Below are 26,956 nucleotides of genomic sequence, written 5' to 3'. Positions count from 1 at the left end.
CAAATCAAACCTTCAGGCAGAGTTGAAAGTCAGCTTTTTGGTCATGTTGAGGTTACGCTCTGAAAAATTCAACACTTAGAACCAGCTCATTTTGTTATTTTGTATTAGTTCATTTCTAACCCGTTCTTTGGTTCAATAACCCGTTGGGACATGCTTATTGGCTCATTTGGTGCTGCAGCGTGCATGCTACTTCAGACTTCATCTATTCATTGAAACCATGCATGAAGGTAACCACATCACAGTTGTAGTGTAAACGCTCAGAAATACACCTACTCGCCGACCAGTCACTAACATGTGAACGTCGTGGTATTTCCCCCCTTTAACAGAACACACTCCATGCGGTGTACAACTCTCAAATCCAACTTTATTCTTCTTCATCACATTACTCAACACAATTCCTCACTAGAACCCCTAGTGGTGCAGTTCCACATGAATGTGCTATAGTTAGCAATTACTATGAATTTAACATCAAGTATTGTATGCTTCTCAACACAACAAACATTCTTTAAGAACACCAAAACAAGCAATTTTCTCTTTGCTGCATTGTACCACATACATTGATTACGGTGGAAATTGCAGCTGCTTTCCTTATCCTTTTTATTTGCTTCCTTTCTTTCCCACTCACTGGTAAGTCACATAAACAATCTGTTAATTTAAAAAAGTCACATAAACATGAGTCTGTTAATTTAAAGTATTCACTCACTCATTGGCGCTTCAAGGAAAGTGTCGAAATAGGAGGAGGGTGGGGAGTTGTCTCAACGAAATCTGAAAAACAGCAGTGAGATCATTTGAAAAGCCTGCTAATACCAGATGTAAACGAGTAAAAAGAAGTATATTCATAGAAGTGGTTCTATAAATTAACCCATTTGAACCATTTCTATAGTGTTCTCAGCTGTGACCGAAAGCTCTGTAAGCTTTCGCAGGTGTGTACCTTTGTCAGTTTAAAAGCTACCTCAAATTCACTTTTGAGATGTGCTGCCACAACTGGCTGACACCTGCTATCTGTCACCTATCAAACGCACTTAAATCACACATACTCTGTCCATTCTCACATATAACGCTGTGCTAAATAGAGGCTGTGGTATCTTACTTTACAGTGACTGCATTTTCAGTTGCAGCAGGATAGCATAGGGGTGGTGTGGTGTTATCCATTAGGTGTCATATAGCTTTAGAAATTTGACTTGTGAGTGCAAATTAGTCTTGCTTTATCTTATTATATTCCAATGTATTATTATATCTCTTCATGAATTACTCTACATTTATGTCATACCACCACCTTATTTTATCATATTAACTCAATCTAGATCATTAACATTCTCTCTCGTTCTCTCCCCCATTAACTAACCGAAGATAGAAGCCATTGGTATTCCGAAGATGTCAATGCTGCAAAAAAAAAACACTTGTTTTTAATACTTTTCTTGTTTTTCAGTAGACTACAATATCTAAACATTTTTAAAACAAGATATATTTTCTTGAAAATAAAATAAACTTTTTTGAAAATATTTCAGAAAATATTTTTGGTTACATATACTCCACTAGACATTCTTCTGTAGGTAACTTTTTAAGTGTAAGTAACTTTGCTACTACATGTCAACTAACTCAGTATTAGTAGATTGTAGTAGACTGTTAGGTGAGGGTTAGAGTTACTAGAATATGACATGTAGGCCTACTTGCAAAGTTGCTTATAGTCTACAGAATGTCTATTGGCAGACAATCAAAATAAATTGTTATCAGAAATTAAGCAGTTTATTTATACTCCAATTACAAGTAGTTGACATGTACTCTTTTTTTTAGCCTCCTTGGTAAGCAGTCCTTATGTAGTTAGGCCTCTTCTCGCTTTCAAAAGTTGTCTTGCTGAGGCTTCCGTTCTTAGAGCTCGGTCACGGTGGCTACGGCAGGTCTTGCTTTCTGTGAGCCTCCTTGGTGGAACCGCCCTTAGGGAAGCGTTGTTAGGTTTCCTCTTGATTTAGAGAGTTGTCATGCTGAGACCTCCGCTCCCCAGAGCTCCGCTTGGGATAGCAGTATCGAGTTGTCAGACTCTTTTGTGAGCCTCCTTATAAGCAGTCCTTAGCGTAGAATGTAGTTAGGCCTCCTCTCATTTTAGAGATTCGTCTTGCTGAGGCCTCTGTTCGTAGAGCTCCCCTCAGATACTATCAGGTTGTTGACTCGCTGTGAGCCTCCTTGATAATATTTTTTAGAGTGTTGCTAGATCTCCTCTCGTTTGAGAGTGGTTTTCCTGAGAACTCCACTCGTTAGGGGTATAGTGTCCCTTGAGCTGACAGGAAGGTGTAACAGGATTTACAGTCAAAGACCCAGATATGATGAATGAAGACCCGGAGTCAGAATTATACATTTAAATTTTTTTTTACTGAAGGTAGTTTGCAGTTTCATCAGCAAAAGTCAGCTTCAAGACTCACATGGAGTTCGTAGGCCGTCCCGCTTACAGTTACAAAGATCACCCTTCACCAAGGTCTAAGCAACGTCCTTGCTTCAGTTTGAATGCTTCTGATTGGCTAAGAAATAGATAAATATAGTAATTTTCCACACATATACAGACAGACTGATGAATATCTCCATCAATTAGGCAGCTGACACTCTGACCCTGAAGTTAGGCACATCGTGACCTTTCAGATCGCAGATTTGGGTTGCTGGGCGCCAGCCTGTCCAAAACAACAACTCAGTCAATCTCCAATAATGCCAGTGGTTCCTTAACCTGTAACCAAATAGACGAACACACACACACCGACACACAGCTTTTCCCAGGTTGAATTTGGCCAGGCTCTAACTATAAACAGGAGATATTTTCAAGATTGTTCGTTCTTTCTCTCAAGTAGAGGACACTTTAGACTAAATGGAAAGTGTTGTGTAGTGTAGTGTAGTGTACTATAGACTTCAATGACCCCTGTATGTTTTAACACATGTTGAAGACTTTTCTCAAACAAAACATCTTTCCATATTTCATTTCTTAAAGCCGGGCTAAATGAGCAAGCACTGGTACTGCATTCCTGACATCAAATACAGACATTAGAGAACACATGAAAAGAGCATTTTAGTAATCACACTGGTAACTTCTATAACAAAGTAAAATCTCATAAGCCTATAGAAGTCATTCAACTCATGCTATATTTAGAAGGAACCATTTTGATTAATACCTTGATTATAATCACTCATTAAATATACATTGAAGCAGCATTGGATTCCAAAATCCACCCCCTTAAAAGGATATTCCTTATCCTTTGCCATATTCCATTGAAGGTATTCGGAAGGATACTTCGGAAGGCAGAAAGATCACACTGTGAAAAGTACTAAACTAAAAATACAAATACCAGATACTATTGCAGGAGTGTCAAGTACTTTAAATAGGCTTTGGATTATAAATAAAACTAAGAAGTTTTGAAGATAAGTACAGCTCAAATATTACAGGTGAGTAAGAAGAGTGCTGGCAAAGGGCAAGAGAATTTGAAGAGGTGTGTGTTCAAGCTGCAACTGAATGTGAATGAGTCAGTAAGACAGTCTGTCTGAAACTGAAAGTCTGTCCATTGAGGGCAAACAAGCACACTCTTCAGGTGGGCAGTTAAGGTAGTTGGGCAAGGATTTATTATTTTTTATTGGATAAATAATGATATTGTTTTCTTCTTTAATTTTTTTTACTCAAAAATGTTTTTATCTGGTCTTATGTGTTTTGTTGTATACCTACTGCTAATGTCTGAAATGGAACAGCAAAAATACTGCACTCATACAAGATCTATGATTATTTGTTAGTCTGTGTCTATCAAATATACACTTAAAAACTCATAATCATCCCTAGATTTTTAATCTAGTATTTTAACCCTTATGTGCTGTTGGGGCTGTTTTCAGCCACTATGGGGTATTTTTGAGTCTTATTTTGGCCATAACTTTTTCCGTGTTTCAGCAAATGGAATGATTTTTGGTGACAAAGCTTATTTTTACACATATTTTAGGAAAATGCTTTGAAAATTTTCAAAAACTCAACAGTACACTCTGGGCAAATTCACTACCCTTTCGTTATGTTCGTGGCTGAAAACAGCCACTACTTTAAACTGCTGTAAAAATTGATCAGATAAATATTTTTTTGCCATTTTTTTTGCATAAATCTATTAATCAACCTCAGGCCTGTTCAAAACTACTAAATGTTTTTAAAAAAATCAAGATTTTAACTCTTTAATTGCCAAATTCATAAATTATGTAACTGATTTGGGAGGGGAAAAAACACAAAATTACTTATTTTCAATATAAAATGTGATTGTGGACTGGATTTTTTTTTACCTTTTATCACAGTCTTGGACATGTCAAAGATTAGAAACAACATTGGTTTTGATGCATTGTTAGTTTTTGTGCAGCATCAGATTTTAACTTTTTCTCCCTCATTTACTGTTCGTGGCTGTTTTTGCCCCATTGACTTCCATTATAACCAAATTTTTTGATTGCAAAGCCATGACACCATAAAATCATGCATTTTTGATTGTTGGTGGTTTTCCCTGTTGGGAAGAGGTAAAAATTTAAATTTTTACTGTTGATAACCAGGTGGCACCATTAACCCTTTATATAGGCGTGTTCAAAAAAAAGCTTAGTTTCTGGCTTTTACATGGAGTTATATGGAGTATAATAGCATAATAAAGTGTGTGTGTGTGTGTGTGTGTGTGTGAGTGAGAGAGAACTCACCTTGATGCGTCTGAGAAAATCAAAATATGCACCTCAGCTCTCAGAACTACATGGAGTAAACAAAAACCAAGTAAGTGTATTTATGCATCTACCTTTTGATGGTGAGAAATGCAGACTAAACAAAAACTAAGCAAGTGGATTTGAACACTTGCATGCAAGCCTGCTGGTCATTTGATGGTGAGAAGAGCAGCAAGCAACATGAGAAAGGGCTTGACTTGCAGTGAAGTTCTAGAGATGATCATGCAGCCTGACCCCTCCAGCGAGCGGCAGGATGCATTGTCTTCTCCCTCTCTCACCACAGACTCAGGAGAGGCAGATCCTGATTTGGATGTGGCACCCTCATCATCCTCTCTAGCTTCCACTGAAGGCGAGGGGGATTCGGAAGATCCTGGGTCTGGGTGGATTGGGAGAAACGGCGAAGTGTGGTTTTCCACCAACGCGGAGACAACTCCCTTTCTTCAGCCTGCCAGAGGCGTGACTTTATGGCCGACGAGATGATTGACCTCATTGTCAGCATGACCAACCTCCAAAACGCAGAGCTCTGGTGATTTCTTGAATCTTGAGAGGGACATGGTGGCTCTAAAAATCGCACGACCACTGTGATCATCCCACAGGCAACGTGTGGACTCCCCTCTGGACCTGTAGACGCCGGCCAAAATCAGTAGCCCCATGTAGGCACGGAGATCTGTGGAGTCCACCCCGGTCCAGTTTCTCATTGTGCGGCGCCCGTAAAAAACAGATTGAACACAGAATCAATGTTCTGGACCCTTGCGATGGCATAGCGCGTCGGCCATGAAGTCACGCCTCTGGCAGGCTGAAGAAAGGGAGTTGTCTCCGCGTTGGTGGAAAACCAAACTTCATCGTTTCTCACAATCCACCCAGACCCAGGATCTTCCGAATCCTCCTCGCCTTCAGTGGAAGCTAGAGAGGATGATGAGGGTGCCACATCCAAATAATGGTCTGACTCTCCTGAGTCTGTGGTGTCAGAGGGAGAAGACAATACATCCTGCAGCTCGCTGGAGGGGTCGGGCTGCATGATCATCTCTAAAACTTCACTACAAGTCAAGCCCTTTCTCATGTTGCTTGCTGCTCTTCTCACCATCAAATGACCAGCAGGCTTGCATGCAATTGTTCAAATCCACTTGCTTAGTTTTTGTTTAGTCTGCATTTCTCATTATCAAAAGGCAGCAGATGCATAAATACACGTACTTTGTTTTTGTTTACTCCATGTAGTTCTGAGAGCTGAGGTGCATATTTAGATTTTCTCAGACGCATCAAGTTCTCTCACACACACACACACACACACACACACACACACACACACACACACACACACACACACACACACACACACACACACACACACACACACACACTTTATTATGCTATTATACTCCATATAACTCCATGTAAAAGCCAGAAACTAAGCTTTTTTTTGCACAGGCCTATATAAAGGGTTAATGGTGCCACCTGGTTATCAACAGTAAAAATTACAAATTTTACCTCTTCCCAACAGGGAAAACCACCAACAATCAAAAATACATGATTTTATGGTGTCATGGCTTTGCAATCAAAAAATGTGGTTATAATGGAAGTCAATGGGGCAAAAACAGCCACGAACAGTAAATGAGGGAGAAAAAGTTAAAATCTGATGCTGCACAAAAACTATCAATGCATCAAAACCAATTTTGTTTCTAATCTTTGACATGTCCAAGACTGTGATAAAAGGTAAAAAAAAATCCAGTCCACAATCACATTTTATATTGAAAATAAGTAATTTTGTGTTTTTTTTCCCTCCCAAATCAGTGACATAATTTATGAATTTGGCAATTAAAGAGTTAAAATCTTGATTTTTTTAAAAACATTTAGTAGTTTTGAACAGGACTGAGGTTGATTAATAGATTTATGCAAAAAAAATGGCAAAAAAATATTTATCTGATCAATTTTTACAGCAGTTTAAAGTAGTGGCTGTTTTCAGCCACGAACATAACGAAAGGATGGAAATTTGAACAATGCACAAGGGTTAAAAAGTTATGTTATAATAGATTCAGTTCTTCAATTATAATTTCACACTAAAGTGTGCTCTTAGCAGTCTAGAATACTGTGTTGTTCAGTGCAGTGGGATAGAACAGATGCAAGGGAGCTAAAGAGAAGTCTGAAGGTTAATTCAACAGTGCTGAGTGCAGTTTCCCTAACCGTGTGTGCGTTTATCACTGTGTGTTTGTGTGTAAATGTGAGCCGTGGCAGCTTCATTAAATGGTTAGCAGTAAAAAAAATGGCCTGAGATGGGTGCTCTCAGACAGTGTGATGCAATGGCAACTGAGTGTCTGGTGTGAGTCTGTGTGTCTCAAGTACCATTTAGACATTTTTGAGGTGCACAGACTTTGAGGGATAGATTGGGAAGGGATGGCATTTTTACTGGGCACACTGGAGGATCATAAGCTGGAGGATCGTTTAACAGATCAGAAAATATGGAAGATGTTTTGCTGCTTGATATTTTAGGAGCCACTTTCTAAAGTATATAAAAATTGGAGGTCAACCAATGAGTCTATCTATCTATCTATCTATCTATCTATCTATCTATCTATCTATCTATCTATCTATCTATCTATCCATCCATCTATCTATCTATCTATCTATCTATCTATCTATCTATCTATCTATCTATCTATCTATCTATCTATCTATCTATCTATCTATCTATCATCTGAAACCCTCAAATCACTATATTGGATCAGGGCAAACTACTACCAGCCAGTAGACCTCCAAGACACCAAAGGACTTATGTGAAGGGAGGCCATCATCAGGTGTCTGGAGAGTGTCTACTCCTAATCCACACCTCAGCTACAGCCCAGCCCATAAGCACCCCCAATCGACTGATACTGCACCAGAGTTCCCCGCAGACTGGAAGCTTCCACCTGCCGCGGCGTGTGAGCCTACTCCCAAGGAAGGGAGGACAGCACCCACCTTCGCCCCGGAGTCGAAGCACCTCAGTGAGTCTGACCAGGGGTGTATGTTGGTGTCACTGTCCATCGCTGTGGGAGTCCTTGTGGGGTTGGAGGGTATGGAAGTGAGCCTCGCCCAAACCTCCAGCCACTGAGACTAAGCTGCAGGCTGGACCTAATAGACAGTTATGTAAGTGTGAAGATATGAATTCCTTGTGTCCCTTGATCTCGCCAGAATGTGTTTTGTCTTCTTCTGTCCTGCTAACCCCGTCCAGCCTCCCTCTCCCACCACCTCTTCAGACTGCTATCAGGAATGTTCTGTTTTTTGTTGTTTTTTGTGCTGTTCTCCCTACTCAGTCCTCAGCCATTCCTGCCACCCAGTCGTCATCGTCCCTCATCAGTCCCTCAAGGTGATGATACACAGGGCAACTTTTTGAGCAATGTTGCTGGGCAATGTTGCCGAGCGATGTAGCGTGGGCACTTATCCGTCATAGGCACTGTGTCTCACCTGGTTGTCCGTTGACGGCAACATTGCTCAAAAAGTTGCCCAGTGTACCTTCGGTGTCACCTCTAACTGGGTGGTTACACCGCGGACCTGCTGGGAGCCAGTTCCTCATGGGCGTGATGAGCCTGTGGCTCTGCCTCAAATGTTGCCGTCAAAAGTGCACAAGCAACAATCGCTCGTCAAGATTGCCCAGCAACATTGCTCAAAAAGTTGCCCTGTGTATCATCACCTTCAGAGTGCTCTGTCCCTCCTTGACCTGTCGTCCTAACTCCTACGCCTGCGCTCCTTCCGCCCTCGACCCCAGTGTGGACCATTGGCCATTCGGCCTCGTCGGGCTCCCTCGGACTGCCTGCTCCACCAGGGTCGGACATTGCCACGCCTTCGCTGCGGACTGGCTCTCCCTCGGGCTCCACCTCCGCCCTCGGTCACTCTAGCTCAACCTCAGTGGGAATCCCCTTCTTTGTATCTCTTTGTTGGTTTGAGATATTGCATCATACATTCAAAATGGCGGAGGAAAGAGGACCTCAGGAATAAGTGTTAAATCGTTTAATTCTCAGACAACCAGACAGGTACAACAAATATTTTTCAGCTTTAAGATGTTAAAAATACTTTGATCCAGATTTAAATTATTTTTTCTTGTACATTTTTTTTTGCGCCAAAGGGTATATTGTGCCTATTGGGTCTATATTTAGATTCCGCTTTGTTTTGTATGTTTTAGTTTAAATTATTATATAATTTACACTTTTTATTAAACAGCAATATTGAATAGTCTTCAGATTTTTACATTATTATATTAAATTATGTTATAATGAATTGCCCTGTTCTAGATATTGGTCTCATAATTCAAGATGTATTCATATAAACAGTTAAAAGGGATAGTTTGCCCAAAAATGAAAATTTACATAATCATATATAATCATCTTGGATGGCCTGGGGCCGGGGTGATTACATTAATTTTCATTTTTGGGCGAACTATCCCTTTAAGAACACAATACTCATAACATAAGAATGCATTATGAAGCACTTATCCAAGAACACATGTATGTGTAACGTGCTTTTTTCTGAATATATCAGTTTTCCTCTTCAAATGCCATTTGACTGCATCAAATGCATACAGCAGCTTGCAGAAATAGGGGTGTTAAACCTGCAGAGTTGAAGCACATCTCTGTAGGACTGAACCTCACTGCAGCTCTTGTGAGCTGATACTCCTGCTTTGAATGAATCCTGCTGCTCTCTTACAACATAAAACACACAAACACAAGCATTCTGAAATGCTTTACAGATGACTATTGCATATTGTGACCACTGAATTTTACTGCACAGTTTTACTGCACGTTACTTAATAATTACGTGATAACATATTTTTCTTTATTGTTTTAGGTAGGAATATAACTTTTTTTTTTTATCTGTGCACATAAAAGATTCAGGATCTTGCCGAAGCAGAACTGAAATATAAAAGGAAAACTGGAGAATGAAGTCTAAATTCTAATGTAAATCTCCTAATCAATAAATACAAAACTCTCACTCTGTCTTGCTTGCTCTCGATCCACTTTGCACTTCCACCCACATAGTCCAAAAATATTTCAATATGCCACACGGGACATAAAAGGGCTTTTCTGAGCATGTCTAATAGAATAAGAAGCATCTGCTCTGGGGACATGCTAAACCTAACCTTTACAAACCTCCCACTGAATAAAAAGGTTTCAAACTAAGAAACAAATAGTCAATTATCACGTTACTGTTATATTTAGAGTGACATTAAAAAAATGTCGCTTTATGCCTAAAGGTAAATTTCACCGTATAAAGATTATTGTTTCCACTGAGCTCTAAGGTCTCAGCTTTGTTTCAGATGTGTCCTTAGAAGGAATAAAAAATAAAAAAAAACAGTTGTTATACAAATAATTTGGATTTCATTGCACATAGTTTGGACATGAGAAAAGTTCATATTTCAGATTTCTTACTTTGCAGACTTTAGTATTTTGGCACATCTGAGCACAGTTTGAGACATTGTTGAAATCTCTTCTGAAACCCTTATGGAGACACATGTGATATTTCCAGGGTCTTTTTCTCTGGAGAATACAGAGACAGATCATCCATCTCTTCCCATATCTCATTGCATTGCATCTTTCTTTCATATTTCCTCTTAACTTTATCTGTCTCATTCCTCCGGCATCATCCTGCCATCTATCAGAGCTGTCACTTCTCATTACCTCTTCCCTCTTTCTCTCTCACTTTCGTCATATTCTGTCTGACTATTTTGGGTTCTCCTCAGTTAGGGCAAGGATGACAAATGAGGGTAAGAGGTTGGAGTGGGTTGTGCGTGGGAATTTTGGGGTTGGAAACAATGATATTGATATTCGGTATTGATATTCTGAATATAATCTTTATATAATGGAAAATTATAAAGTATAATTAAATTGAATATAGTAGAAACTTTAATGGAATCTAGGAAAATGAAGCAGAATAAAATATTTAATAAATAGACTCAAACAAATGAGTAAAATAGAACAGAATAGAATAGAAAATAGAACAGAACAGAAACTTTAAAGGGGACCTATTATGCCCCAACTTACAAGATGTAATATAAGTCTCTGTTGTCCCCAGAATGTATCTGTGAAATCTCAGCTCAAAATACCCCACAAATAATGTATTATACCATGTTGTAAATTCCCATTTTTGAGCAGAAGGGAAAACATGCTGTTTCCATGCATGTATCTTTAAATGCAAATGAGCTGCTGCTCCCCACCCCGCTTTCCAGAAGAGGTCTAATTGCGCTTAAACTGTCAAATACACACAAGGTTATGTCAAAAACAAAAGTTCACATACAGTCGATTATGTCTATGAACGTAAACAGCAAGTAAAGAAATTGCATGTGTATATTAGATTTGTGTATTAAGGTGAAAGCAGCGTAATATACAGTACCTGCTATATATGCTGATAATATGAATCAAACAACAAAAGAAAAACAGAAAATCACTCACTGGTCTTGATTTAATAAATTTAGTATAGCTTTAATAAGAATACATTTCTTGAATGCTGCTGTTAAATGCTCTGGCGAGAAGATAAACATGTGGGACTGTGTACAGATCACTCGGGGCGGGGTCTATGCTAATAGGGCGGAGTTTGTCAGCAGTCGTGGGCGGGGCCTAAGCATTTGTGACATCACAAAAGCTACAATCTGCAAACGGCTTGTTCTGAGACATGATTTATGGGGATTAGACAAAGACGAGAGGGTGGATTTTTATCATTAAGGTTGTGTACAAACACTGCTGACACGTGTCAAAAACCATGTAAAAGTGAATTTTGCATAATATCCCCTTTAATATATTAGAGACTAGAAGAATAGAATGGAAAAATAGTTTTTAATGAAATATAATCTTTAACAGAATAGAGTAGAATATAATTGAAAATTATAGAATAGAATGGAACAGAAACTAATAGAATATGTTAAATACAGCAAAAGATAAATAGTTTTTAATAGAATATTATCTTTAATAATATATTCCATCTATTCTACTATATTTTAACAAAGCTATGACAAAGCGAGAGTGAGGGAGGTGTGCAAGAAATGCTTTCAGAGAGAGAGAGAGAGAGAGAGAGAGAGAGAGAGAGAGAGAGAGAGAGAGAGAGAGAGAGAGAGAGAGAGAGAGAGAGAGCAGTTGTCTCTTATTTTATGCTGCAGGGATCTGTCCAGCAGCACAGAGCAGTCGGAAACACCGCAGCAGACCACAGATTTCTCGCCACAACACACACCACACTCTCACACACACATACAACCAAGAGAGAGACAGAGGCGCGTAACCAGAAGCATCGTGAAAGAAGAGGAAAGCCACTCTTTTGTCTCCATGGACACTCCACTTCCTTCGAGCACTTCTTAGTTCGTGTAGCACAGCAGCGGGCTCTTGCCATCCGCTTAATAATTCATCAGGTCGGTCTCTGAGCTTTGAGCCTGCAGCGCTCACCAACTTTTCCTTCTCGAACTTTTGCACATCAGCAGTCGGCTGTTTCAGCAACTCTCCTTTTATATTTTAAACAGTTGGCACGGAGGCAGAGGAAAAACAGGTTCAGGCACTTTGTGAGCGTCTTGTGTGTGTTTGTGTGTGAGAGTGTGCGGGGAGAGTGGGCGAAAGGTGTGTGTGTTGTCTGGACAGAGGGCATCCTGGTCATCTCATTCTTGGACTTGGTACCCACTGGTTAAAGAGCAGCTCTTGTGGGACTAAACGCGGGAGACTGTGACGTGAGAAGCACTCTGGAGTGCACAGAGAGGCTCGTATGGGACGTCTGTGAGCACCGCTGGTGAAAGCAGCTCTGTGCTGTGTTTGGGCTGTTTTTCAGGGGCTTTCTGTGCACCCTCGGATTCTCTCTCATCATGGCTGGCTGTACCAGCCGCTGCAGACAGGGGGTGCTAAAGCTCATTCAGTCCCTTCAGAGGCTTGTCTCAGGAACCCTCAGTAAAGGTAAGACACCTTCATTAACATGAAGCTAAAAGAAAAAGGGAAACAAGCTTGTTTGAAAGGTCGAGTAGAGGTTAGTTGGGGCAAATTAAATTTTGGGCTTTTATATTATATTTAAAATAAAGACTTTACTGTAATATTAGATTCTATATGATTTTTAAGTATTTATTTTTATGGTATATTCAATATTTTATTTGTAATATTAATCATTATATTCAGTATACACTTTTTTAATGTTGTATTAGTAAGAATTTGTAATTAATTTTGCTATTATATTTACTAAAAAAAATTATATATTGTAATTGTAATATTATATTTATAGTTTTTTATATTATATTACATATTTTATATTATAAAAAAATATTTTAATATTATATTCATAGTTTTTGTTTTTAGTATATTTAAGATTTTATGTTAATATTATTTTCAATATAACGGTTTTAATATTTTAAATATTTGTTTAAAATACTTTTTTTTTTTTTTTAGATTTCTTCCTTTTCCCTCTGTGTAGAGAGTAATTTTGCTATTGAAAATGGTATTATTTATGGTATACGAGCAATTTATAATCATATTTTAAAACAACACCAGCCACAGAATTGTGTTAAGTGTCCCAATTTACCTGTATTCATTTATAATGTTGTTGTATTTTTATTTATTTTTTAAGCTTGTATAATAGCGCAAAATAGAAAAATACGGCAATGTTAGGATGGAGTTCCAATGCCTCACTCTTTTATGCTTCACCTGGTTTCTTTCATCAGCACACATTTCCACCTCCGTCAGGTCTTTTTCCTTTAAAGAAGAGTCTGGGCGCTTTGTTTGGCAGTGCTATTTTCTCACTTTCATCTCTCTTATCTCTTTTTATTTTCGAGTATATAGCACAGTGTCAGCAGAAAAAGCACTGCATGGTTGATCTCTATGCCGACGGTGCCCGTGGAGATGCTGTAACCAAGCAGAGGCTGTTTATCTGCTGTCACTGAACCTGGGACCCCGCTATCTCTCCACTCCTTCATTAGATCTTCCTCACTGATAGATACTCTCCCTATACACAGGGGAGTAGGGAGTTAATTTAAAGAGGATATTGAGGATTTGGAGAGACCGTATAGAATCTAAAACACTCTCTCTAGACCACTATAGCAACACAGTATGGAAATAAACCCAGAGAGCGCTAAAGCTGTGAAAGGAAGCTGTGACTCAAACACTTTGTACTTGTGTGCACTGACTTTATTATCTTAGTGTTAACTTAGGCTAAAATATAGTAGCAGACAACAAGATAGTCGCCCCCCCCCCCCCCCCCCCAAAAAAAACTGAAAAGAATTGCTAAAAGTTTAGTTAGAGACAATGCAATACAATAGATCACAATATACTTATGCTTTAGCAGAATACAATAGAATATTTAACAAATTAGGACAAGAATAGAATAGAGTTGAATAAAATCTTTAATAAACTAGAATCTATAGCAAAATTATCTGTAGAGAAGAGTAGTTTAAACCCAATAAAAAGAATGTTTAATAGAGCGGATAGAATATTTATTAGGATACATCAATGTAGAATATAATTTTTAATAGAATATATATAATTTTAATTAGAAAAAAAAATGTTTAGCAGAATATGATAGAATCAAATGGAAACTAGAACGAAATATAATAGAATTTTTAGCTCAATAGAGCAGAATGGCATTTCTATCGAACAGAATAGAATAGTTTGCATAGATACACTTCTGTTCTTCTCTAAAGAGAAAAAATAAATGAAATCTTGAATAGAATAAAATCTTTAGCACCAGAACAGGTTAGAAAAATGAAAACGTAACAAAAAAAATAATAGAATATGGAATAGAATCTTTAGCAGAACATACGAGAAAACATGGCAACTTAACAAAAGTATAGAATCTTTAATCGAATCTTATCAGAGAAGAGTACGAAATAATATTTATAGAACCTATACTATTCTGAAGTAATATTCTATTGATATTCTGAATATTCTGTTTACTCAATAGACAGAACAAAACATAAACTGAATAGTATGGAATTTGTAATGAAAGCTCAGAGAATAGAGTTTGAGAGAGAGAGAGAGAGAGAGAGAGAGAGAGAGAGAGAGAGAGAGAGAGAGAGAGAGAGAGAGAGAGAGAGAGAGAGAGAGAGAGAGAGAGAGAGTCTGTATACGTCCATCATGGTTATTCTATTTCACTGCTCTTTACGTCAGTCAACCTATTAATGGGTTAATGGTGAGCGTTAATGGTGAATTTCTGAGCCTTTCCTACGGCTCTGCCCTAAATATGCACTATTTCTACACACTAATATTTTACACACTCATTAATTCATGTTGCAAAATTGTCTATGCAAGCTGTATGGCACGTTCCGTATCCAGATCTTCCATCATAAAAAAAAAAAAAACTCATATAACCTATTTTTTTAAACCTATGGCCAGAAAAAAAATAGAGAACACTGTAGGAAAAAATATTGTCAGAAGCGGTTTCGTTGTTACAGTAGCAACCTTGAGTACGAGTGACAAGGTCAGTCAATCACATGGCAAGGTGTAAGTGTTGTGTTTAAGTGCAAGGTGTGAGGGGGGGGGGACAAAATGTCACCACAAAGATGGCAGTATCCAAAATCCTTGTTGTTGTGGGGACATTTTGTTAAATGTAAAAATGCAGAAAGTTTTCTGTGATGGGCATGTTAAGGGGTAGGGTTAGTGAATAAAGGGATAGAATACAGTTTGTACGGTCTGTGGAAACAATGTTTTTTGACATTGAAAACATTTTTGTTAGGGGTGACAAAATGACTTTGTTAGTGTTACTGCAGTTTTACAGCTCCAACAGAATAAGCCTCTGGGGGAAAGAGAAAGAGCATTTGACATTTTAAAAGAGTACAGGGTCGATCAATCCTGCCTACTTCCCTTGACATGCTGCAAATCTTCCCTGTTCTGTATATAGGAACTGTAGCGCAGAGTGAGAGTGTACGGTACATCCATACAACAGTTCACGTGAACCCTTCTGATTGGCGGAATCAATACTGATGCAGACTCACTTAGAGTTTTGCACCAGCTTGTTTCTAAATATATAACATAACTCAGCTTGTTTTTGTTCCACATAAAGTCATACCGGTTTGGATGAGGGTGAATAAATTACTTTGGTTGAACCTTTGGGGTTCTGATTACAAAATTCCTCTGCATCTGAAGCCCAACCTCTCCCATTTCGTGTGCCTTTAATAGATTTTTTTATGAATTATAGGCTATCACGTCTGAAGTGCTGATGCAATGTTCACAGTCCAATTGCCTGAGGACTCTAAACTAGAACATTTTAGAATAGTGCAGAGCAAGATGTACCACAGTGACAAAGAGAGAAACAGAGAAAGAGATGGAGAGTGACTCTGTGATTTAGTGTCTAAACAATAAAGGGATATTTCACACAAAAAAAAAAAATTCTCTCATTATTTACTCCCTCCAAATAGAGTTGTGAAAAGACTGGTACTTTGCTACCAAGTCGATACTTAAATAAAAAAAACAGTCTTTCTGCATTACCGGTAGAGTATTGAGTCAAACTGGTCCCCGCTTATAGGCGCTGCTTTGAAACGCTCACATCAGTGTTGCCAAATTCTCTTTTTTTCCGCAAGAATTGCGCTACTTAAATTGTTGCCGCGGGTTGATTTTTCAAGTACAAATTTCAGCGCTATTTTTGGGCTAGTTTTGATATTTTTGGGCTAGTTTTGATTGGCCTCTCTATTGTCAATAAATCACTCAGTCTGGGGACTTTTCCAAGTGACCTTAAACATGCTCTGGTAGTTTCATCTCTTATGAAACCAAATATTGATTCTGCTATACTTCAAAACTATAGGCCCATTTCTCCAAAGTTCTCGAAACACTTGTGTTGTCAACTTCATTCTTATCTTAACCTAAATTCTATCTATGCGAGGTTTCAGTCTGGCTTCAGAGCACTCCAGTACCGAATCTCATTTGCTGGTGACCTCAGCTCTGCATTTGACGTGATGGACCATGATATCCTTACTTCTCAAATTGAACCTGGGTTGAAAGGAACTGTATTAAACTGGTTCAGCTCCTTTTTGAAATATTGTAAATTCACTGTCAGTTTTGGCTCATCTGAGTCCTCTGGGTCCCTCAGGGCTCCACCCTTCCCCTTTTTTCTTTATATATGCTCCCTTTGGGCTCCATTTTTAGGAAACATGATGTATTATTCCATTGTAACGCAGACGACACCTAGATTTATGTCCCACTCAAACACTCTGAAAATAATTAACTTGAGATTTTGCTGGCTTGCTTAAACGATATTCAAATGTGGATGTCTGCTAACTTTTTAAAGCTAAATGAAAGAAAAAAACAAGAAAATCTTTTTTTTGTTTTTTTTAAATCGAGATCATTCTCTTTGCTTATCCTCTTTATGTATACATGTCTATGCAAAAACATGACGATCACAGCAATTTTAGCAACGCTTCATTAGTTGCTGGTTCGTTTTAGAGTTGATTTTAGAATCCTTTTATTTGTTTGTAAATGTTTGAATAATCCGGCATCTTCCTACATCTCTTTCAGATCTGGGACAAAAAAAACTTTTAGTTGTCCCTAGATTCAATTACAGCAAAGTGGACATTGTGCTGTTTCTGTTGTGGACCCTAAACTTTGGAACAGCTTGTCTTTCCAGATTAGATCCGCACCATCCCTTCCACTTTTTAAGTCTTTGTTAAAAAAACTATTTATTCTCTCTGGCATTTAATGTAAAAAACAAATAGTTAAAATAGTTTTTGCTATGGTACCAAAACTGGTACTGAGAACTGGTATTGAAACTGGTATATTGGTACAGACTAAATTTTGGTACTGTGACAACTCTAGTTCTAAACCTATATAACTTTTTTTCTTCAGTAAAACACAAAAGGTGAATTTTTTAAAGATATCCTGCACACCCCTTTTCATTATAATGAAAGTGAAGCTCCAAAATGAAAAAAATCCCCATAAAAGTAGGCTATGATATCAAAAGTATCATAATATGACTCAAATTTTCAAAACCATATAGTAGCTTGGGTGAGAAACTGACCAAAATACCAATTATTGATTATCATCCCCTCTGATATGCTGAGTAGAAGGTGCTACACACATCTAGAACTTACACTTACAACATGAAACGTATTTGCAACTTAGTTTCCATTAAAATGGAGAATGTTAATTCCATTAACATGAATCAATCAATATTACTATTGATTAGCATTACCAAACATGGACGTTTTATAATTATTTTATTTTAATACTGTGAAGCTGCTTTGATACAATCTGTATTGTGAAAAGCGCTATACAAATATTCTTGACTTGACTTGACTTAAAAACATTGAACTATTATTTGAAAAGATCATTCAAATGTTCTCAATATACAACCCCAAAAGAGATGACCTCTTTAAAATACAATAAATAAGGGTAGTCTACATGACAGGCGTTTCTGATTTACAATTGTAAAACAAAACAAAATTTGCGAGGTTTTTAATGAGCGCATACTGAAATGTCTTTGAAATTGGATAAATAAATTGCAATGAGGATGTATATGGGTGCTTTTTATCCATTGAAGTAATACGATATATGTACTTTTTTTCCGTTCTCCATCTGGTTTTAAACTCTTTAGTTGACACTAGTTTGTTACCATCTGTCTGACAGCTACAATGCCAATGCAATTTAACTCTCCCCCACACTCTTTCCCTCCTTCGCACATTTTCTCCTTCTCTTCTATGCTATCTCCTTCTCTGTCACTCGCTGAATTTCAATCTCTTTTCAAACCCCGGCATTTTCTCCATGCACTGTTCTGTTTCGTTTTGGCTCAAGCAGCTGTGGAGGTGCCAAATGTTCCTCAGCATCATCTTATGTAAATGTAACATTAGATGTGAAACATTCACATCTCAAATTTATTCTGGCCTGTTCACGTCCTCCTCCACCTCGGCCTCTTGCTCCTGCTGAGCTGTTGATAATACGCGTGTGTGAGTGTGTGTCTCTGAGGTTCATAATAACTTGCGGCAATAACACAGGCAATGCCAGCAGGACCCAACCTCTAACACATTTCCTTTTATCTAAAGAAGGAGAAAAGTAATTAGAGAGAGAGAGAAAAAAAATGTATTCTGACTTCCTAATGACCTTTTCATGACCTTTAAAAGAATATGCCTGTATTAGCATGTTAATATGTGTGTGGGAGACTGAAGTCAGGTCCTGTGTGCTTGCATTGATCTGTGCATTAAGTGTGTTCACACTAAGGATGATAACTATAATGAAAATATGTTCTAAGTGTACGCCGCAACTATAACGTAATGTCACAGAGAAATTATATAGTTGGAATCACTTTCAGGACGATTTTTTTTCTAGCTGATAAACAATAAAAACATTGACAATCAATAAGAATCCATCATGCTTTAAAGCGGCAGATGACAAAACTGCAGCGCTTTCTTATAATAAACAGAATGATATTGTCCACTGGTGTGGATTCTAACATGGTTATCATTATATTTTTGTAGTTATTATTCTTGGTGTGGTCTTTATCATTAATCAGTCTTTAACTGTGCACTGGAAAATACACTGCAGTCTGAACCAGTTATAGGGTTAATTCAGGTTAAATGGGACACTTTTTCCCAGTCATCTCAGTGGTAAAAGAGTCCCAATTAACCTGAATAAATCAGGATGGCCATTCACTATTGTGTCTTTTGAACTTGTATCAGATACTTTCTATTGTTGAACACAAAAGTAGATGCTTTGAATAATGCAGCAGCTTTATGTAGTTTTTTGCAGAATGCCCAAGAAAAAGCACCACAAATATAAATACACAGTGTAATATTTCATAGGAAAAATGACACACTGCAGTTTTAACATGTAAATGCACCTAAAAATAAAATGATGTAAAAAAAAAATAAAAAAAATTGGAGGATAATTTTAATTTATCGTAGAGATTCTTGTACATTCTAATGCAGATTCTGTCTGACAATGAAGAATTGCACTGCAGTGTTTTAGAGAGTTTATGTAATTTATGTTATTTAGTTTGCTTCAGCAACGTTCATTCAACGTTCAGTGCATCATAAAACACAACTGAAAACCTGGTTTCACGCTTCTGACAACAGGCTTTGCACAGGCAAACTAAGGTTTGCATGCATACAGTATGTAACCATGGTTACCCTAGCTGTTAAACAGAGGCGCTTTATTTGACTTGACTTTTAATGGAGAGATAAGCTGGAACCAGGAGAGACCAGAGCGGAACAGCACTGCATGTGTATGAGAGCAGAGTCCACCTGACTGCAGTGTCCCAGAGGTGTGTTTGAGTCTCTGTGAGCTTGAGCAGGAGAAGTAGCCGCGCAGACACACACTCGCACTCACACACAGATGCAGAGGCGTGCAGCACTTTTCACAAGGGTCACACACGCACATTGGCACACACTTGGACGCACTTGTTTCAGAAACACCTGGACCGAACTTTCCCTAGAGATAGCAGTCAGCTCTCTTTCAACCATAGTCCTCTCTTGTTTGCTGTCCTTCCTGTCCTTTTCTTTGCACACAAGAACAAACACACAAATAGAAACATTTAGCTATGAACACACCCCTTCTTTTTCCCTTTCTTTCAAGGGCAATCAAATGAAAAATTAATTTGGCAAAGGAGAGGTGTGTGTGTCTGTGTGTGTGTGTGTGTGTGTGTGTGTGTGTGTGTCATTCTACTGCCAATAGATACACAAACAGACGCTGTTGCTGCATGATTAGACATGTAAACCCCATAGCAGATCTAAGCAGGTGGAGCTGGGGGAGGTGGAGGGACTATTAAAATGTTGAGCAAGAAATCTCATTGGCTACAGGATCAGCATACACCAATCAGCTTGTGCCATGCGGTAATGATGTGATTGCTTACAGACAGTATTTAAAGGCTGTGCTATCTAGAGTTTTATGACAGAATTTTTAATTTACATAATATTACATAAATAAATGGCAAGGTTTTTAATTTACATTAATAGTAATAATAATAATGAATTATTCCTACTGATACTTCTTACGAATTTGGCAAAAACATGTATAGTATAGTTTTGATTTTTGTTTCATGTTTCCTATTTTTGCCATATGCTCCCCTTTGTCATGTGATTCCCTTGTCCTCATGTGATCATATCATGTGCTTCCCAAGTCTCATGTATTATGTTAGGTTTGTTCGGCTTGAACCGGCACAGACTGATCGGTGAATGACATAAAAGTACGAGAGAGCGATTAGAAAGCAGACGGCTCCGTATGCTTTTGAATCGCTCTTGCGATACTTTGATGTCATAAAACAATCTGTCTGTGCAGCGCCGGTTATTTACATAAACGGACATTTTACCCCTCTCCTTTTTTTAAAATAACATCGTGCACACCTGTCAGTTTTCAGAAAAGTGTTCGTTTAAAGTATTCGTCAAGAGCATGCCAAACCTGTAGGTGGCAGTGTAACGAGAAGCTCAAGCGCACGGTAGCCAATCAGAATCCCGAAAATGGTCACATACTGTGACGTCGGCTGCCTAAAACTCAGTTTTTCCTCAGTTTACATGCAAACAAAGTTTTCCAAAATCTCCACTCTGGCCGGAGTTTTTAGAAAGAATAATTTCAGAGGAAAATTCTCCGTTTGCGTGTAAACGAAGGCCACAAATGAAGGGAAATGTTTTCAAAATAACCAGGTACGTGTAAACGGGCCCAAGTCGAACAAGCCTGTTGTCATTGGTTCATCGTCTTGATTGTTCATGTGCACAGGTGTGTCTTGTAGTCATCAATCCTTGTGTATTTAAGCCGCCATGTTTGCCATGTTACTTTGTCTAGTATTGTTCCTGTAACCATTGTCAATGAGTTTCAAGTCAAGTCTTGTTTGTATCGGTTCACGTTGAAAGTTAATAAATACTGCACCTGGGTTCTATTAATCTCGCCTACAGTGGACTATGTTACAGTCGGACACATTTATCTTGGTGAGCAGAATTTACAATATAGGAAGTCTAATACCACACCAAACCAATATGCTTGGTTTAAAAAAAATACACCAAAACTCAATATTGGTAACATTAAAGAGATAAAGACTGATGTAATGGCTGAGTACATCACCAAAAGTACAAGTTAGTGTCATGATTCCGGTCTTGTGTTCCCCTTGTCTTGTGTGGACTTTTATGTTGTTTTCCTGTTCTGTGCCATGTTTGTCAACTGAGGCAGATCGATAAAGTCCAGTACATAGTCCTCTATACTGCGGACTCCTTGTCGGAGACGCACAAGTCTCACTGCTGGGTCCATACGTGTTCTGTAACATGGAGTGTTCCGCAGAAACAAGGAAGAGGAGGATCCAAGTGCAGTATGGCAATTTATAACCAAAAAAACACAAAAACATCCAAGCCACAGGAGACAGGCAAAAACTAGAGTAAATCCTAACAAGGGGTAAACCAGAACTGAAAACCACTCACACAAAACATCCACTAAGGACAACACCAGACAAAGAACATGAGAAACACTTGGGTATATATAAGGGGAGATTGGCAAACAAGACACACCTGGGAACAATCAGGAACTAATCAACAAGAAAACTACAAAGGACTACAAAACATGGCACAGAACAGGAAAATAACATAAAAGTCCACATAAGACAGGAATCATGACAGTTAGCTACAGGGACATATTTCATCAAATTTATTAAAAATTACAAACACACATACATCCATCCTTTACTAAAGAAGGAATAAGTTCATATGAGACTCAGCAATCTCACTGTGTATCCACCGAGACTAAAGACAAAGAAACAGCTGTTAAAATGCTGCCTATCCAGATGTCTGCAGAGGCCAGATGTAAAACTCACTGGAGTGAAGACAGAGACTATGTCTGGTTGGCAGCAGATCTTTCTCTCCCCTGCAGAGTGAACATAAACGTCTACAACAATACTCTAACTTAGGGTATCTAACGTTATCTCTATCTGACTTGCCCTCACATTCTCTCTCTCTCTCTCTCTCTCTCTCTCTCTCTAACAGCAGATCGAAGCAGACAGGGCACGTCTCCATCTTTAATTTTTAAATCACTCGTCCCGTTTTACGTAATCTACTTCCTCCTGCAGTTTATTTTTATCCCCAGCGTCCCAATCCATCTCTCGCACTCTTCCTCTCCCTCTCTCCTTTCCTCCATTTTCATTACACTTCCCCCATTCTCTCATCTCTTTCCCTCTTTCTCTGCTCTTTGTTTCTCCACCTATCCCTCATTTGCTTCTCTCTTGTGATATGCGTGCTGACCCATGGCATGAGGCCTTGCGTCGGGGCGATGTTGCACAACTCTTACTGAGACGATCGTTGTTGCCTCAGATTTGCTCGCTGAGGGTTTACGAGCCACTGAAACAAACATTACAAATCATTTAGTTATGAGATCAGTGCATTATATCAGAACGGCAACAGAATAAGTGGCGTTCACGCTGATAGCGATTTTATCCCTGCTAGGCACTGTACTATCACTAGTAAGCTTTCTAGCAATACCTCAGGAATGACAGAGCATGTGCTTTTGGTAAAAGTGGGTCCCCAATTTGCAGTTTGTTTGCAACGAGTAGCTTATCAGTGTTAATAACTTTAAACCAATAGACTGACATTATTATTATAATTATCAAGTTGCATTGAAAATTAAGGACCTTTACTCTGGTAGCTTTGACACCTTGTATCATTGTCAATGTGAATGTCCTTTACCTGGGACTTTGTGTGTGGGGGAACACTAAAATATGCATATCAATGTATGTACATCAGAAACTGGGTAATTTTTTACATTTTATTTTGTGATCTTCCTGAAACTGAGGTGAAGCGTGCATGAGAGAAGAGTGGGCGACTCTTTACCCCTCTAGGCAGACATGTGACCTCTAATAAGAGGGAAGCATTATGCTTAGGATAATGAACTTTAAAGGGTTTTTGGAGGAGGTACATTCATTAAATGGACAATGTGCCGGACCAAACAAAACTGGCGCATACAGGAAGTGAAATGAATGACAACTATGATACTGAGATATATAAGACTAAGATATATATATATCATCTGTGTTAAGGTTGCGCAGATGGTTTCCAAGGAGATAAATGTGGTGTGTGTTATTTTTAGGCAGGCCCTGAAAGATATTGATGTTCTTCCTACATTTAAGTGATTTAATCTTTTTCTAATGATTTTATCATTATATTTTACAAACTCATTTTCACTAACAGTAAAGTTATTCAGTGATGTCCACACTAAAATTCCATAAATTACAAGATCAAAATTGGACAATAGAGATATCTGACACAAGTGAATGCAGTGAATGTGAAGAAGTTATTGGGCTACATAAGTAAAGCATGGTGGTTGCTCACTGAACTGGACAGAGATGAATTTAGTTATCAAGATTAGTTGATATCTATATGCACAGCTATGGATAAAAAGTTGCTTACAGCTGCACAGCATCACTGCCTGACATTGCAGAGGTTTGGTGGGAGATAATGTGTAAAATGCTGCCCCCTTTTGGTTCATGGAAGTACTTTGTACACCTGTTAAAGGGATAGTTAACCCAAAAACCATAATTTACTCATCCTCATGTGTTTCCATATCTAAATGAGTTTCTTTGTTCTGTTGAACACAAAATAAGATATTTTGAAGAATGTTGGAAACGAAACAGTTGTGGGGTACCATTGACTTCCATGGTATTTGTTTTCCTACTATGGTCAATGGCTACCGTCAGCTGTTTGGTTACCAACATTCTTTAAAATATCTTTAGAAACTCTTGAGATATGGAAAAACATGAGGGTGAGTAAATGATGAATGATTTTAAATGTTTGGGTGAACTAGGCTATCCCTTTAAATTAACCATGAACTTAATATTGACAAATCTTATTTTTTTTTATGGAATATTGCAGTATTTGTTATAAATGATTTATCAGCGCATCTCTTTTTTTTATGACTGTTTAGAATTACCCAGTTTTCACTATTTTAAATGTGAAATGCACTTCACTTAGAGCCTTTCACACAGAAATAGTTAACCCTGGGTTATTCTAAACCCCGGTATACAGAATCCTGGGTTATCTTCCTTCATGTTTCACACTGCTCATAATTGACCCAGGGTAAAATCAGTGTCAGTGTCAGTGTCATTGACTGGACGAACGAAGCACGCGACCTTTAGAGCAGCGATAATGGGCAGTGTGAAAAGCCTTATTTTCAGGCCTATTGAGCTAAACTATGCAATATATTTTTTCTTCTAAATTAACAAAATGTAAATAATGACCGAGTACATCATAAATCCATCTTCCAATCCGTGTTTTTGCCTCACCCTTATAAAATTAAGCCTTTAATAATTATTTATGTTCAAGAGCTGTCAAGACCAGGGACGGATTTCGCGGGGAAATGCACACTTCCGTCATTCATCCTTGTTTACCTCATATCCGTAAATAAAATCTACTACTAATATACAGTGAAAGCTCCTAATGGCTTGAAAAACCACAACAAATGAACCTAGAACTAAAACGTGTTTTCCAGACAAAAAGGAAAGCAATAGCATGCCCGTAGGCTAATAATAATAATTAAAAAATCAACATTGGCATGGAGTTTCAGAAATAAGTTCAATCACATTTTCTGTGCATTGACACGGTTCACAAAACAGTTTTTTGGCATAAAGCCATCAGATTCACCAGCACAGAATAGAAGAGTAGAAGCAAAAAACGTACCTAACAACTCAAACAATGTACAATGTGCAAGTAACTTGTAGTTTATGCTTCAACCGCTAGAGGGCCAAACCGCTTTAGCCATTTTTTTTTTTTTTTTTTTTTTTAGCCATTAATGTCTGACAGCTTTTCTTTGGTCCCATCGTAACCACAAGAGGGCAGTATATATCCAACATAAAAGCACTTGAGGAAAATCCCTGCACTAAAATGATTTGATGCTCTTCTGCAAGCATTCAGAGGGTGGCTGGTAAAATTAGATATGGCAAAAGGAAAATACATCTGCCAACAAATTGCCTAGGCAAAAACATGTGTAACAGCTATTCATAAAAAAACTGACTACAAGTTAGAAACCTGAAAAACACAGTTTAGGCACTGCACAATTGAATAATCAAACCTGTACGTTTATTTTCCATGGCATAAACAGCATGCCATGTAGGCTATTTGCAGCATTTGTAATCATATCACACTCACAAATCATATTGCAGTCCTTACGCGGGCACAAGGGACTGTTTACATACAGGACAGCATGCCTGGAGCAGAAGCTGACTGAACTGTGGGTATATGAGGGGGCACGGGCTGATGATCCACCCCAGGCAGAAACTCACATACTGTGAGCTGCAGCTGCCGAGCAACTGATTCATTAGCTTTGAAAATACCATATACTGAGATAAATAACCTCAGTTTAACAATATTAAACTGGTATGGTGCATTTTCACTTTTCTTTCTGTCCTGTTGTTGTTAGCAGTGCAGATTAGCTTATAGCTGTTATATATACTCAGAGGAAAATTCGACTGCAAACTAAATGGTTGCTCTTTCAAAGCTTGTTTCATTTAATGATCGATTCCGGCTCAGATATTTCATCTAATCCTTAGGAAGGAATACAAATAGAAACAAATGAGACAATTCACAGACAGAAAGAGTGTAGTGCTAAAGCAATGTGAATAGCATTTGTTTTCTGAGAAATTCAAGTTAATATTGAGATCTCTGAATTTTGATTGATGTGAGTCACAACATTGTGACATTGTTGAGATCTTGACATATGCAAAATTACTTTTTCACGAGAGAAAGTTCATATTTTGTGTTGAAAAATGACAATTATATTTATTATTTAGGCTACTACATAATTTTACTAAATCGTTGTTGTTTTTACTATTTACCATAAAATATTTAATCATTTTAATCACTCTTTCATTAATCAAAAGTTTGTATTCACCTGAATAAATGTTTCATGATTCAAAAGACAACAATAAGTAGGTATGTCCAAAATGACAGAAGCCCTCACACCAACATGAATGTTTGGCACAAAAATACAGTCAAATTTTCACATTCAAATTGTTGTCTGTTCAGACTGACACAAATATTAACCTGTGACAGATTATTATTATAATTTTTTCTAATCTCTTTCCCACTGACCAACCAATAACATTTAACTTGGTCACATACCCAGAGCTGCTGTTACATAAAACTGAGCAATAGTAAATAACAGAGGAAGGATCAGCTCGAAAACATATTTTAATCAGTAGAAAATTTTTAAATAACCTGTTTAACATGAAAGTATTTTGCAATCATTTAAGAAATTAGCTTTTTCTTCTTCTGCTTTTCAGCCCTTTATGGAAGTAAAATGAGTTATTAGCACGGTTTCATGCTGACTTTGGGAAAAAGTTTTTCCTAAAGTGTTTCCTTTTGCCGTCGTTTAATAATCTCACTGCTTTCTAA

The 26,956-nt window shown here is 38.0% G+C and overlaps 1 protein-coding gene and 1 long non-coding RNA gene across 3 annotated transcripts in view; one reads left to right on the top strand and one right to left on the bottom strand.

Moving 5' to 3' along the window:
- Positions 1 to 661: 661 nt before the first annotated feature.
- The window catches only part of LOC306992076, a 49,650-nt gene continuing 23,355 nt past the window's right edge, over positions 662 to 26,956 (bottom strand). Inside the window, exon 3 of the long non-coding RNA XR_013796215.1 lies at positions 662 to 765. This is a non-coding gene — a long non-coding RNA (uncharacterized lncRNA). The remainder of the gene's footprint in view (positions 766 to 26,956) is intronic.
- Positions 11,717 to 26,956, top strand: part of kcnip1b (Kv channel interacting protein 1 b) — a 40,233-nt gene continuing 24,993 nt past the window's right edge. The window contains exons 1-2 of one of the 2 annotated variants that reach the window (XM_079600536.1): positions 11,832 to 12,061; positions 12,170 to 12,590. In XM_079600536.1, the coding sequence (XP_079456662.1) occupies positions 12,503 to 12,590 (88 nt within the window). In that variant the 5' untranslated portion in view covers positions 11,832 to 12,061; positions 12,170 to 12,502. Of the gene's footprint in view, positions 12,591 to 26,956 lie in introns of both variants that reach the window. The other variant, XM_079600535.1, reaches the window with a different exon arrangement.

This window comes from Phoxinus phoxinus (genome assembly GCF_949152265.1).
Source record: "Phoxinus phoxinus genome assembly, chromosome: 23".
Lineage (NCBI taxonomy): Eukaryota > Metazoa > Chordata > Actinopteri > Cypriniformes > Leuciscidae > Phoxinus > Phoxinus phoxinus.
Note: the sequence above shows the minus strand (reverse complement) of the source record. Positions and strands in the feature narration are given on the sequence as shown.